Here is a 15925-nt window from a genome sequence, read left to right on the forward strand (position 1 = left end):
AAGGAACCTCCTTGAACCCATCCAGCAAGTGTCTAAAATGTATTCCACTCTTGATTGCCCTCATTCATAATCATGAAGCCGTCTTTTGTGATAAACGCGAAATTCAAGTGATTTACAAAAAACATTTTTCAAGGCTGAAGTACAGTTTTTTTTCTTCCCTATGCATCTTTTTAAGTTAGCATTTTTTTGTTTTTTGGATTTTTCAGAGGGCATAGCAGGAGGTCTAGCTGACACAAAGGTGTCGATGTTATTGTTGAAGATGAAGCAGATGTATAAGTATGACAATACACAGCATCCCCCCCTGGATCAAATATATCTAATTACAATTGTTAAAAGTAATTTTTTGGGACCATGACTGTGTGTCCAAACACATCTTTAACCATTGTTTTCTGAAACCAACCTTGTGTTAACAGTGTGTGTTACCACACACGCACAGAGACCATACTTGGAATTCCACAGATTAGACATGTTAAACATTTTTTTCAAAACACTGAGTGCAGCTCCACCTTTCTTTAAGTCTTAATGACTTGGAATGTGTGCCTGCTTCATCCAGGATACTGTGGCTCTGAAGTGAAATGCAAGACCTTGTGTGACACACATGTTCTTCCTATGACAGCTGTTTGGGCCAAACACTGCACCTCCATTGGGTTTGCCATGTAAAATTTGGAATAAAACCTATGTTGGGAGCCAGCTTTAAGATAGTATTTTACTTATCCCTATTGGGCACATTTGATGATATTGTTCTGTTATTTCTTCTTGTTCATACACTCTTCTGCAACAGTTTACCAAGGTCTCTTTATTTGCTTTGTGTCCTTGTTTCCAAAATTATATAAAGTCCATTCAACACACAGCAGTGGATAAACAAGTCAGAAGTCATTAAAGACTCAGAGGTGTTGTGGAGATGTTTTCTTTCTTCACTGCTAGAAGTTTAAGTCATTATTATTTCTGAGGCTTTCCCGTTATAAAGTATTTTTTGAAAGGGAGAAAGGTATTTCATTATCTTTTGTGAAGATGAACAGAAGTCAGATATGTCACTATGTGTTGCACAGTCATGTGAAAGGAATGCATTTTCACATTTGCCAATAAGGATGTCGTATCGTGCTCATAAACGTTCAATGAGGTTCTTTTTTGTCAGCGTTTCCATTTTCTTCTTGCGGTTATTTTCTGGAATGTCTCATTACATGGAAATAAAGGAGCTGTATTTTTTTTCCCATGTTTTTGGTCTGGAGTGACCTTACCACATAATGTCAAGAACATTTGTATTTCAGTTGCAACATATTCCAATAATTTACAGTTTGGCCCAGACAAGATTATAAAACAGCAGGAGTAACTGTCTCTTGTTTACCATTGTGTATCATCAATCACATAGTAGTTGATGTATGAATAATGTAACTTATTCATTGCAGCTTGTCTACATTGTTTCAGTGCTAAAGTTTGCTTTTCAGTGGCAATTCTGACAAATAGGGTTGGGAGGAAAGAATAACTATTGAACTTGTCTCACAAGATGCGCTGGGAAGAGCAAAGACCTTGTGCTGAAAGGACATAGCCATCCATACAGCGGTGCGAGTTTCCACTCTAACCGCCAGATCGTCTCACTCAAGTGTTTTTCTGTTTTAAGAATGAGCTTGAAATGCAAGTTCATACTTGAAAACATTTTCATGTTTATCAATTCAGGGTCTACACGTGAAGACATCTGCATGAAAGAGAGAAACTGAGATTTAATTTGAAAGATTGGGCACATAGTCCTTTTCACATACATATGCTTGTTTGTTTGTTGGCCAAAGAGGCCACAGCTGAGACATCCAAGAGTTGCGGAGGTGCATGAGAATGATGCCAGACTATCGAGTGACCTTCTCTTTTCAATCTTTCATCAAATTATGGGGGACATTAAGGGATAACTATTCATCAGCTTTCTTCAAAAATATGTGCATCTCTGTGGTGGTGCCTTGCAATACTTTGACAGATAAAATGTTACAATGTAGTCTTGAGTGCCAAGTTGTATGAAGGCAGTATGCTGCCACAAATTTGATTATGTTTTTTTTGGTTATGAATTTGGGGGGTTTTATTATATTTTTTAAGAATATTGTTATCTCCCCCTGTTTTATGTCAAGTGACCACCTTTGTCACGAATATCAAATGATAGTTAATTTTTTTTTGTAAATGCAGATAAACTGTCGACAGTGTTTAGTAATTATCAACAAATAAGACAATTTTTTTTTAAAAACTCTTAACTACAGTAACAACTTTAATCACAACATATAAAAAGTAGCATCGACCAGAAAGGACCGTAGATAATGCCATTCACTGTCGTCTCCAACAATACATGTGGAGAATTTAATCATTATTTGTATACTCTATGTCCACTTATTATGAAAAAAAATGCATACATTTATTCTAAAAAGTTACATCATGCTAGAATATACGGTATCTGTGTGTGAATTACCATCAGTAAAGCAGAATCCAAAAATCAATCTTTTTTTAAATACAGAATATGTGATCTCATTCACAGCTGTGGACTACCCCATGCAACTGCTGCCCACCCCTGTCAAGAGGAGCAGTGGTTCCTTCCGGCAGGTACAGTGTTATTGCAGTCAGAAAAAAAATGTGTGTGTGTGTGTGTGTGTGTGTGTGTGTGTGTGTGTGTGTGTGTGTGTGTGTGTGTGTGTGTGTGTGTGTGTTTGTGTGTGTTTGTGTGTGTGTGTATTTGCCGGGCTGCTTCTCATGAACACTTAGACTGATACAGCTTAACAGACAAAAGGGAGGCGAAGATGAGGTTAGCTTCATGTCAAAAGACCAGAAATGTTACCTATAAAGGTGTGACAGATGGGCTCTGACATGCCAGATATGTAACACAACACTGGAATATGTTCACACCCTCAGCCTCAGAAATGTGTAAATGGCCCAACCCCTTACTCATCTGCTCTAACTGTATGTTTTAGGAAGCCAGTCAGCCCTTAAACTTGACCTCCAAGCCCAAAGGGCTGGAACTTGGGAAAACTCCCAGCCCACAGTGCCAGGATCTTGGCCCACCAGCAGTGCAGGGGAGCCACAGACATCGAGACCTCCAGAGAGAGGTGTCCCACAGCCCATCACGGTCTGCCCTCAGTGAGTGATGCTGACAGCTGTTCTGCCATCACACAAAGTGTGAAGCTGTCATCTTTGTAAATGTTTGATTAGTAAAGTAAGGCTTTAGAGTCTTGTTTTTTCTGTCTCAATTCCAACACGCACGCACGCACGCACAAGCACACGCACACGCACACGCACGCACACACACACACACACACACACACACACACACACACACACACACACACACACACACACACACACACACACACACACATGCAAGCTCGCACACAAAATCCTTGTGCATCTTCAAAGCCAGCCACAGAGGTTCCTTATGGAGTTTCATTTTATTTTAGTTATTTGAAATGTTTTGTGTACGTGCCAAGTAACGCCAATGTTGTGGCAGAAAGCTCTCCACCTAGTTGTCCTCTTAAAAAACTGTCATAATTTGATAAGATTAGATGCAGAAATAAATTGATTTTGGAATATTCATCAAGCATGATGAGAGATAATTTGAAGGCTTCATCTTGTGATTTAACAATAATCTCTTGCTAAAATTCAAATTAATTTATTTTCTGATTATTTGCAAAATTTAAGGTTATTTTTGCCGCCATCGAGTGGTTACTTTTTCGCACTTTTAATCATGGCATTTTATGAAAGCATTTTAATATTAATGATTAATATTAATTGGAAAAATTACTCACAAATTAACAAAAAGACAAGCTAAAAAACAAAAAGTAAACAAACCCCTTTGAAGTTACTAATTGGTTTCTTGAGCAGGAAAGCTTAATCTAAAACAAAATCCCCTATCCCATACCACAGATGAACTTTATTGAAAAGGTCAATTTACTTAGCAGACCTTCATAATGTTAAAAGGTATTCATTAGTGTCACTTTTCAAACAGGCATTCAGTCACAATAGACGTGGGTAAAACAAATGGCGCACAGGTCAACTGCAACATCCGATACCCATGAGTGTGACAAAAGCAATGACAAGTTTATTCACCATGGACACCCACATTTTGGCACATCTGTCTCCTCTCTCTGTTCAATTTAGCCTTTATTTCATCATGACCAAGGACTGCGGGAAGTACTTTTTTTATTTCTACTGTTTTTTTTTTTTTTGTATCATAGCAACCATATCATTTCCCCTTAAAAAACAGCTGCACCTCCAAAGCCTCTCTGGCATGGTGTAGTCAAAAGAGTAATCAACATCCAGTTTCAAGACAACAAATTAAACACTTAACCAAAACAAAGGCCTTTTACAGTTACCTCAAACTAATTTCAGTGTTCTGAGCTCACAGAAAAGTTTTCTGTTTTAGTCAAATTTTTTAATTCTATCACAGTGAGGGACATTTTAAAGCATAAATTTAGTTAAAACTAAGAAACAAAAGAAACGTTAGCACTAGCATCCACACCAAATGTGAATGAAGAGGAAAAACAATAAAACTTCCACTTCGTCCAATCGAAAACAGAAATTTGGGTATTTCCGTTTAATTCAGCTTTCGGATCATTTTATTACAAATGAAATGATGTTGATATAATTCAAGGACAAAAATACTCTACTAATCAAATTAAATGTATAAATATTAATTCATTTGTGATATAAATCAATATATAAGTTGATGACTCAAATGCAATTTATTCGGTCAAAATGGCAGTTATCCTCTCCAAAAGATTTTTAAATCCTGTAATTGCCACAATGACACAAAAGGCCAATTTTAAACATTTTCCATTTCTCTTTCTCACATCTCTTTTTGTCCTGCGAAGGTTTCCTCGGAGATGGCGATGTGGTCACCCAGGCCATCCACGACGCTCAGCAGCTCCTGAGGAGCCACAGCAGCAGCGGGGGAGAGCGAGAAAGAGAGCGGGAGACCGAGAGAGACTACGGTGGAAAGTTGGTGAGTCGATATCTTCAAGTTTCTCTCAGATCTCATTTTGAGAGCAATCAGAATGACACAAGGTCTTATGGGGACATTTCTATGAAATTAAAGTTTTCATTAAAGGCAGTAAACACCCTACAATATACATTTAGAAGAAAAAAATGCTCCAGCAGTTTTTTCATTCTCACTCAAGACTTCATAGCTTGTGGGCCATTAATCAAACCAGCCTTCCTAAATCCCACTCAAGAAAATTAAGATAATCTAGATAAAACAAATAACATGCTCTATATAACAATACTATTCTTTCTTTTATAGTTTTCAGTATGGCGATAACTTGTTTCATAGCACCACTGTGTTGATGCAACACACTCCCTGCCTTTTCGCCTCTTCATTGGTCTGAAAGTGGCAGAGCATCTGTGATGATTTCATGTGAACACCATTTGCTTGCCCCAGGGCTGAAAAGCCCTTAGACTGATAAAGTCAGTTTTACTGTCAAAACAAACAATCATTACCAATGTATCAGGACTTTTGTTGTGGTTAGTAGTTAACCACTTCCTTGCCCAGCAGCAGTTTCACTCCGCTACAAAATTCTATTAAAAAAACAAAATTATAAGGAGAAGGGAACTGCTAAATGGTGACAGGTGAGTCTAATAATGTTATTTGTTGTACCAGAGAAAATTCTGTTTAGTCAGGATTGCTCAAAAATATATGGGATGCCAGCTGGATGAGAATGTGAATGGAGAATTTGCAATTCCAAGTGTTAAATTAACAAATTCACACTCGGTAAGTTGCGGTGATTTTTTTTTTTTTTTTTTTTTTTTTTAAATTAAGGATCCTCGGTAGCATGCTGAGTGCTGTCAAAGCCTACACACACTCTCCAAGACTTGAATCAGGATAGTACATTTAAGATTTGCTCGCAAGTTCTGCTGGACCTAACTTGCGAAGGCAAGCGTGCGTTCTAGTTTTTGTCCTTGTCGGGTTGACCAAGTGCTCTGGTCTTAAATGTTGATTCTTTCAGGTGGCTGAAGCTTCAGTCCCAGTCTCGTCCCATGGCAGCAGCTGCCACAGCCCCACAATACCACAAAGACTTCAATGTGGCATTGACTCGGCCACCTGCCTTCTCCCTTTGTCCCCAGTAATACTGTACTGCTGCTTCAGGACTCTGCTCCATCGTGCCTTCTGCTATTGCTTCATATCTGAGTCACCTATTTTGGTATCACACTCCGGGGTGTATACCCACTTGAATGGATGACACCGTCCCCAGCCGATAGCACCTTTGCAAACTCTGACTTGCAACATTCCCCCCTCAGCCATTTCTCCTTCACCTTTCTGCACTGAAACAGTAAACACCATTCTTCTTTCTTTATAGTGTTGTCATTTCATTTCTTTGCATTCACAGCTCTGTATTTAAACAGCAGCTGATCTACCAAGCGCACTATGTCTTCCCCGTAAATAGCGCCCTATAACAAGTATGAGCCTTGAACCCACCCCTCTAACACCGGGTCATAGTTTTCCTATCTTTATGAATATATGTCTGTTTTTCAGGAGTACAAAGATCTCTCCCGTTGTGAGAAAAATGAAGACCGCCACCCCCTGTTGTCCACTGAAGACCACCTAAGCAGTGACTCCGAGGGTGGGTAGCTTCACAGGAGCTGTTTGTTACCAAAATAACACACTCCTCACAGAACCTCCTATTTAAAAGACGATGCCATGTAGTTACGATGAAAAACTCAAAGGGGAGCTTTCACATAGATCTATTGTTTGCTTTCATGTGATTCAGTGGATGAACCCTTGATTAATTATGTTTTTCATTTGGCTCACAACCATAGATTGGACAAATGGCTCTCTTTTTAATTACAGTCACCATTTTGTCCAAATCTGTATAACTGTAACGGTCAGAAAATGAATTAATATAGCAGTTTCAAAACCTTTATGCACATGGCTTGCCTTAGCATTGCATTTTGAGTTTTCTTTAAATGGATAAATCTTTATTAGTTTATTGTTTTGTTTTTTTGTTAAACAAGACTGATGGCCAAGCCGTTCTCTCATTTTATGAATATAAAGTCCAACCTCCTTTAAGAGGGACCACATTTTACAGACAACATTTTTTGTTCAGGAATAGGGGATTTTGATCAATCAGTGATTGAATATATGGAACCGCTCTTTCAGGTACCCTTCCAGGCTCAGTCCCAGGGGGCTACACTGAGGCTCGAGCCCCTCCATCCTCAGGCCACATCAAGAGGCCAATGAATGCGTTCATGGTATGGGCAAAGGATGAGCGCAGGAGGATTCTACAGGCGTTCCCTGACATGCACAACTCCTCCATCAGCAAGATCCTGGGTGAGCCCAGCAGTGGGTAGGGATGGGTTTCACTCTGTGTCTCTATTCTGAGATGCTGCTTGACACATGTGAGGGCAAGACCATCCACCTGATATTCCTTTGACCACAATACACACACATACACACGTACACACACACACACACACGTACACACACACACACACACACACTGGATTACAAGCTTAATAAGTCTCAATCTACAAAGCATTTTTTTCTCTGACGTGCCACAATGATCAGATCATTTAGCTCCAGGTCTGTACTAACTATCACTGCAATTATTGCCCCTGCTAATGTTTATTTCCCTTGTCAACGCCTTCACCAACTGTCCTTTGACTGGGTATAGAAAACAAATCTGCATTGTTGTGTTAAAAGTCAGTCCTTTTTTTTTAGTTTGGTTGGATTTCATTCTTAACAACATTCTTAACTACTGAGGAGCAGCTGCTTTTCATTAGCAACTGGTGGCTCAAGTGTTGCCAAACCGGAATATTTTCAGAATATTAATTGTAGAAGCATACACTTTTGACGGACTAACCTCTACAGTATGTATAAAGAAATTGGCCAGCAAACACACACTCACACACACACACACACACACACATACACACGTAAAATGCATAAATTCACAATGATGATGACCTGTCTTTAGCGTTTGATGAGCATCTGAAAAAGACATTTAAACATTCAAGGTTTCCTGATAAACCTTATTTTCAGCTCTTCAGTTGTGGGTGACTGAGTTGTGAGTCATCTGACAAAAAGTGTTTATCTGAACAAAAAGGCCAGTTGATTTATATTTGAATAATGAAGCATATGTCTAGCAGAACTCGATTTCAGCGACTGCTTCTTTCTCTGTACTTCCCAAACCACTCTATACGTCTTAATTCTGTCACTATGACTTTGTATCTGCCTCCAGCATATTGATTTTATGAAGTGCTTTTTTTTCATTAAGATTTAAAAAACATCAAAAAACATACTCAAAGAACATCAAATGTCGTAATATGTCTGCTACCATAAGCTCAATTCTTGTAAAGATGCAGACTGAAAGAGATATCAATTAACTTTAAACTTTAGACACACTTTAAATAATAGTATATTATTATTGTAACAAAGATAATAACACCAACAACAATAACAATTATTATTATTATCATTGTCATTACTACTATTTTTATTATCTATCGTATTTTTTACCACAGGACTATTCCACCGACAGCTAAGGGACTCTTCTTCATTCTGCAACTTGTCGAGAATGTTCCCTGGTAATATGTGAAAAACAACTTTTGATAGTTATAAAAAAGACAATATGTTGGGACACCATTATTACTAGCAAACTGTAAAATAAAATGGAAAATTAGCTGCTAAAACAAATCTTTGCTGTTTTTTTTTTTCATCAAAAAAGGGACAGCAAGTCAAAGTCTGTGAATTATAGCTTTTAACATGTCCACTGAAAATTGGGTTATTAAAGGTATAATTTATCATTATTATTATTGATTGGTAAAATGAAATTACTGTACTCTGGTATATCAATAGAATGTTTTAGTACATTATTTTAGCAATCAAGAGACATATCGATAATGACATTTGTCTTGCTCCACTAAAACCTTCTCTGCGATGAAAACATTTGAGAAACACTGTTCTTAGCGATGAAATGTCCTCTTCTATCAACAAGTTTAAATTGCTCATCAACCCAGCCTCGACATCTGCAGTGTATGCCACAAAGTGCCGTTTTACTCCCTGTAGACGTTCGCTACTCTTCTGGCCTTGGCTCTGGCCCCTGCATTTACTCTGCACCTTCATTACAATGGGTTGCTGTCCTTTCAGGCTCCAGATGGAAGTCCATGTCCAATCAGGAGAAGCAGCCTTATTACGAAGAGCAGGCGAGGCTAAGTAGGCAGCATCTGGAGCGCTACCCTGACTATAAGTACAAGCCAAGGCCTAAACGGACCTGCATCGTCGAGGGACGGAGGTTAAGAGTGGGTGAATACAAGGCCATGATGAAGAGTCGCAGGCAGGAGCAGAGGGCAACGTACACACACAGGTAGAAACCACAGCACACACAGGGAGCAGACTGCTTAGCATACATTTGACAACAGTATTGAAACAGCAGTTGAGGCATTGTCACAGTCTGTCCTTGACAAATGACAATCCCTCATTAGTGTTCCTTTTAGTCCTTGTTTTTGTTAACCATCCATCCATCCATCCATCCATCTATGCTTATCCAAAGTCAGTCTTCAGGCGTGACAGCCAAAGCAGTGGCCCTGGCCCACTTCATCCTGTTTCCTGGGCAATCCCAAGACATACCTAGGCCTATCTCTAAGCGAGAGGCTTGACATGCTGCTGAGGAAAACCTCTTATCTTGTTCTTTTGGTCGGAACCCATACCTTGTGACCATAGGTGAGATCAGGATTAGGAGATGGACCAGTAAATCAAGAGCTTCGCCTTTCAACTCAGCTCCTTCTTCACCCTGATGGGCTGATGCAGAGTACGCATCACTGCTCATGCTTCACCGATCCACCTATTTATCTGTGGCTCAAATTTTCTTTTACTTGAACATCTCCACCTGGGGAAGGATCTCCTGTACGATCGAGAGAGGGCTCTCCACCCTTTTCCAGCTTAGGACCATGCCCTTGGATTTGAAGGGGCTGTGGACAGCTGAATGTGATCATAGTTCGGGGTGTAGTGTTGGTCCACTGTTTCGCAAAAAGGATGAAAACCAAACTGCTTCTCCTGAATCCAAGGTTCAGCTATCTGACAAACCTTCCTCTCCACAACCCCTGAATTGACCTTATAGGGGAGTTCAAGGAGTGTGATTCACCCGTACTTTGAGCACATCCCCTGGTCCTCCGTTTTAAAGAGAGGAACCACCACCGGGTTTGCTAATCCAGAAATACTGTTCCAGACGACTATACAATTTTGCAGATGTGTATCAACCAGCCAGCCCACATCATGCAGAGCCTTACGGGCCCTGCCACGGAGGAACCTTTTTACTACCTGGGCAACCTTTCTCCAAGAGGTAGGAAGTCCCACCTCGAGTCCCAAGATTCTGCCCTCTCATGCCCTTATGTTGTTGGGATTTAAGAGGACTCAGAAGTATTGGTATATATTTCAGTAGGAGTGCTTTCTGGCACCCTCTCCAAGAACTCCAGAAATATTTGGTACTCTGTTGTGCATAGGTGCAGAGGGAGGGGGGCTGAATGATACAACAATGTACAAATACAGAGCTGTGGAGTGCAGGCCTTGACACCAGCTTTTCACCATTGAGCCCCGTGCCTGGATTTGGCTCCAGAGGGAGACCATGTCGACTCACATCTGGTTGAGGGAGAACCCAGCCTGTCATTTTCATCATGGAGGTCTTCTGAACCACTCTTTGTCTGGTTCCTCATTCTAGCACCTGTTTGCCTTGGGTGACCCTAACAGGGGAATGAAGCCCCAAACAACTTAAGTCCTTTTCACGTTGGTGAGGTAATGGTTCGAGGAGGTCGCTGTTACTAAAATTGTATGCCCTCCCCCATTGGCTTAATTCTCTTTGGGGCAATAGTCAATGATATAACACTGAATTCATGTTCTCTCACATATTGGCCATAATTTAATTAAATTGCCCAAATTGAAAGATTCCATGTACACAATACGAGGCAATGCTAAAGGTGTCTTAGCAAATCGCATGTCACCTTCTGACACATCAGCAATCATATGTGTAGGAAAAGTGATTTCTTGCACCAGAGGTTGAAGTCAAGAAATGTTGCCCTTTGGTTGACCATGCACGAGTGGAAAAGTAAATGTTACCGACTACCACATCCTGCATGTACGATGAATGCCTGCCTTTGAGTTTTAAAAGCTACGTTTTGACAAAAACTTTCATTTTCAAGGGTTTGGGAAAAGAAAGTAACAGGTCCCCGTAGCCTATTTTTATCCACACTTTGACTGCGGCCTAAAGTTCCTTTGAGATTATGCGTCAGTCAAGGTATTTATGTAATTGGCAATAAACACAATCCATATTCCGAATTTTGCAAGGCCTGCCAAATAAATGCTTATCAAGGCCTCAACCATGTTGTTTGTACGCCTACCATATGCTTGCTTATGAAACTCCTTTCAAGAAACACTATGTTACAACAAAATCTTGAAGCATAATGATCCAAAGAAAAGTCAGTGTATGGCTAGAAACTACAGAGAAAAAAAATCTTTAGCAATAGAAGATTTTCAACACTACATGACTACATGCCCCAACCCCCTAAGTTCCTCGACATTTGGAAAGTAATACCCCCACAGCAATCTTTTTGGGGATAGATCAGTTACCCTATAACTAAATTTAGATCCTGGTCCCTGTGTTCCCCACGCAGTTCCACAAAAGGTTCCTTGTTCACAGGGAAAGTTCCTGTAGTCTGTGCTCGCCCAACAACTCCTAAAATAGCCACAGCATTACTACCCTGTTTTTTACCTCTCATCTTTTATTCTTGTTGCCAGGTGCATCTGTATCCTCCAAACCTTAACATTTTTTGGGTTCAGTTTGAATAAATCAGGGCTTGAAGGGGTTAGGTCAGTCGCGAGTTTCACTGAAAACAGTTGAAGAGTGATAATATGCACTGGAAATGAAATGAGCCACAGGTTATTTGGCTTTTTATCCTTTTATAAAATCATTGTAAACCTAATAGATACCATTTGGGTTTTCTGTGGACTTGCCAAGAGGCTGTTTGCACTAGGCTCTCTGCTGCACCCTGAGCATGCAGGTGCTGCTGATGATTACTCAGCTGGTGTTGAAATAACATGAAGTGCGAGACAGAGACAAGCTTCTCTTCGGCAGGTACACTGCACAATGGGTTTTTTCCCTCAGTTTGATAGTGAAAAGAGAGGTGACTGAAATAGCTTACAGTTGATAGACAGCCAATATTCTGTTTGCTTTGAAAGAGGATAATATCTTATGTATCAATACCTGAATGAAATCGTATTGTCAGAGCTGCTGAATAGCCATTGTATTCTACAGATCTGCCACATTGATTGCATAGAGCGTTAACTCGTGAAAATTCATAAATGTGCATTTTCTCTTTTTCCAGTCAAACTGATCCACAGCCGATCCACTACTCCCACAACGATACTCAGTACCCAGTGAATGCCGGTTCAGTCTCTGTGGCAACCATGTCCTACCACCCCACATTATTGGAGCATTACCTGCCGCAGGCCCCCCCCGCACCCCGTCGATCAGAGGGACGGACAACGCCTATCTCTCTGGCTCGGGAGAGACCGAGTGACCGGGATAGAGAGCAGCCCCCGTTCAGCGAAGGAGAGGACAGCGATGGAGGAGAGAGAAGTGAGGGGGAACTGGTGCTCCTAACAGACTGAAAGGGTTAAGGAGAAAAAAAAAAGGAAAATGTAATGGATGATTTATCAAGGAAACAGGGAGGGATTACATTATCATTATTTGAAAATTGCCCTTTTGTATGAAAACTGTTCCCTTTTAAATGAGCGTGGACATGGACACAAAGGCAAGCTCTCATCCTACTCATTTCCCTTCACAGAACATCAGCTGCCTGGTGTCAGAAGACTGGTCTCGTTGAAATTTTTCAATTCTCCCTTAAATCCCTCGAGCATTCATCCCCCGTCAACTTGAATTTTGGTCAACAGGGGCTTTTCCTCAGAGGAGTTAGAGTTGAGGGATGCCATGAAAGGATCTGTGTTGTAAGTGAGGAGCAAAACTTTTAGTCACTGTTGCCAAGTCATCCAGGTGGTAGCACTGCCCTCTGCTGGTGAAGGCGGGGGTTTTCAAAGGAAAAGTTGAGCAACAGTAAAGCACCCATGTTTTAATAAAAGAGTATCTTTTGTTTTGTCACATTAAGCGCATCAAATCCAAGCACCAGGAAATCATACGTGACTGTGCGGGTGCTTAATCCAATACCAGTGCACTTTCGTTAAAGATCAGGGGACGAAGAAGACATACTGGAGAAATAGTGGGAGAATTCAGACCACCAATCAGAAAAATCCTGATTTTAGAATGGCTCAATCTCTGAGGAGACCTGCATCCAACAGTTGGTATAATGCACACAGTTTTCCTCTTGTGCTAGAGGCTGCCTGCATGTTTTTTGCTTTTCAAACCTCCCATTAAAACTTGGAGGATGAAGATACATATCCTTTATGCTGTTTCCGGCAGTCACAGAATGTTCTGTGGTCACTGCTCTTCAGATGTTTATTTGATTTTTTTTTTTTTTTTTTTTTTTTATTAACTCAGTACATGTTCATTGTTTTTTTTAATTTTTTTTGTTTGTTTTTGTTTTCCTCTGGCCTCTTGCAAGTTATTGCCATAGTATGAATAGAAGTCTCAATAAACTGATGTGAAGTTGGTCACCAAGTGGAACTAACTTTACTCTGTCCATGCTAAGAACCATGAAACATCAGCGTTTCATTTCACAGATTCACTGTCAGACACCAATCGGCCATTTTGTCACCCATCTGGTGTCAGATATTGTGACTTTCATCGTATCTAAATATATGCACTCATATACAGCTCTATCTGAGATGACCAACAACTTCTAAACCGCATATGTTCACATATCATATATGAACAGTTGATTTTAGACTAAACTGTCATTTCAATTACAATTTCTTCAACATATTATCTATACCAGACCCCGCTGTAGCCTGGCCGGTCAGTTTAAGGAATGAATGAATCTTATTTCACTGCAGCCTGATGAAGCAAAAATGTCTTGCCTCAGTCTCGCTGAAAGTCACTTAGTGCAATGAAAGCCGTGGCAGGTTTAAGCCATCCTGCGTTGTGTTTCTAAAGGATAGTTTTGTTTTTCAGGGGAACATATCCATGTCACTGTTTATGTCAAAATGTCTCATGATTGCTCCCTAAATCATTTCCTGTCAGGATTCCAATACAATTATTTGTGATCCAGACAATAAACCATAATTTGGCTTCCCATTGCTTCCTACGTCACACTGTTCTTTATTAAGTCTGTATTTCTGACTCAATCCGGTCTCTCTCCACAGTGTTGTGGGTTGACCTCAGCCTTTCCCGTTGTCTTTAAATGTCCGTGTTTGGTTTTTATGGATGTTTGATTGTCTTGTGAAACTGCTAGGGTATCCAAACGTCTGCAGTTTACTTTTATTATTTTTTCTTTCTTTTGTGATACAGCCTCTCTGCAGTGAATCTACATATAGAAAATGTTAACCTCTTAAAATGTAGTAATTAAAAAAAACATAAATGATGACACTTCAACATTGTTGGAAACGTGGGATCTTTCAGCGACTGAAAGTGAAACTGAACTAACAACTGACTGATCAGTGCCTCTCTCCGTTGGTTCTGTCTTGCCGGCCTACATGTGTCCACTCCATAGATGTCCAACTCAGAAGTACATCATTTCCAAGTTTCATGTTTTCGTTGTGACACAACTGTTGTAAACCACTTGTTGAAACTTGGCAATTTTGCAGGTTTGATACAAACAGCGATGGGGAATGTACACAAAACATTCTAAATACCAATAATACACAATTGCAATATCTTTCCCATTACTATTTTTGGCCCACTTTTACAGACATAACAAATAGGTTTTAAAACCTGGCATTACTAGTATTAAAGTCAATCCTTATTTTCACAATGCTCCAAGATAAGTCCTATACAAACAACCAAATATGTCTTCTGAAAACTATTCCACTTCAAGAGCAAGTTGTCAGGTTGTCAGAACTGATAAGATTTTATGATTTAAGCATAGAGTGGTCAAAGTAGGCAATTGGGTCTTTTAAAAGAAAAGCTAACTGATACAAAATGAGGGATTCAGCGAAGTACATGGAATAATTATTTATCTCATAAAATAGACCAAGAAATAGACTCACTCCCATTGTCCTTTACTTGCAGTTTTAACTTTGAGCCACATGTGGGATTTCCTCTTGTGTCCTGTCCTTAAGAAAAGAAAATAAAAAATTTTACACACCTTTACGTAGTGGCAAAAATTTTACTTTTAAATGGCATCAGGTCAAATTTCTGAACTTCTGGGGGGGGGGTTATCGGATTATGGATGTGGCTTTGTAGATTTATAAAAAAGAAACTTAAAAGAAAAATTAAATACATGAAAAAATGCTGGTTATATGTACAGAGATATAGAATATAGGAAAATGTTTGTTATTTTAGAAGAGACATAAAGGAGGCCCAAGTAATAACCCCAACTGATGTAAATATAAAATACTTTATTTTGTTTATAATATCCTCTGTAATTTAAAGGTGTACATTTCTCAGTTTCAGAGTTTTGTGTTTTTGTTTTTTTTCCTGAAAGACAATAAATTGGTTGTGTTAATTGTGTTTGGTATGGTTTGGTGTATGAGTATACCCCCTACATACAGTACATATGCAGTTTCCCCCCCTTCTGCATACCATGAATCAGGTCTATAAGAAGCTTTCCTAAGCTACCACAAACATTCATCTATTGTGGAAAAATGTTAAAAAGTCCTGCTCTATCATCGGCTGAATTTCTTTATCAGGTATAAATCTTTGCATAAATCAATACATCTTCACATCTCTTAAGAAGGACGACTCCATTTAGCTTTGGTGCACCACTGTCGATACATATCTGTGGAGGTTTTCAGTCATCCAGGTCATGGTGAATTCTTGTCCAAATCATCTTCGTGGCAACTAGACTTGAGTTTCTTCAATGG

At 39.7% G+C, this 15925-nt stretch overlaps 1 protein-coding gene across 3 annotated transcripts in view; it reads left to right on the top strand.

The window, feature by feature from the left end:
• The window catches only part of sox13 (SRY-box transcription factor 13), a 56361-nt gene extending 42163 nt beyond the window's left edge, over positions 1-14198 (top strand). For all 3 annotated transcript variants that reach the window (XM_086168519.1, XM_086168521.1, XM_086168520.1), the window contains 7 exons: positions 2510-2574; positions 2940-3105; positions 4836-4966; positions 6494-6581; positions 7118-7288; positions 9107-9323; positions 12334-14198. In XM_086168519.1, coding sequence (XP_086024645.1) covers positions 2510-2574; positions 2940-3105; positions 4836-4966; positions 6494-6581; positions 7118-7288; positions 9107-9323; positions 12334-12619 — 1124 coding nt within the window. In that variant the 3' untranslated portion in view covers positions 12620-14198. The remainder of the gene's footprint in view (positions 1-2509; positions 2575-2939; positions 3106-4835; positions 4967-6493; positions 6582-7117; positions 7289-9106; positions 9324-12333) is intronic.
• The last annotated feature ends 1727 nt before the right edge of the window (positions 14199-15925 follow it).

Source organism: Fistularia commersonii, chromosome 21, assembly GCF_037954325.1.
Source record: "Fistularia commersonii isolate RoL2024-O1a breed Wild chromosome 21, RoL_Fcom_v1.0, whole genome shotgun sequence".
Lineage (NCBI taxonomy): Eukaryota > Metazoa > Chordata > Actinopteri > Syngnathiformes > Fistulariidae > Fistularia > Fistularia commersonii.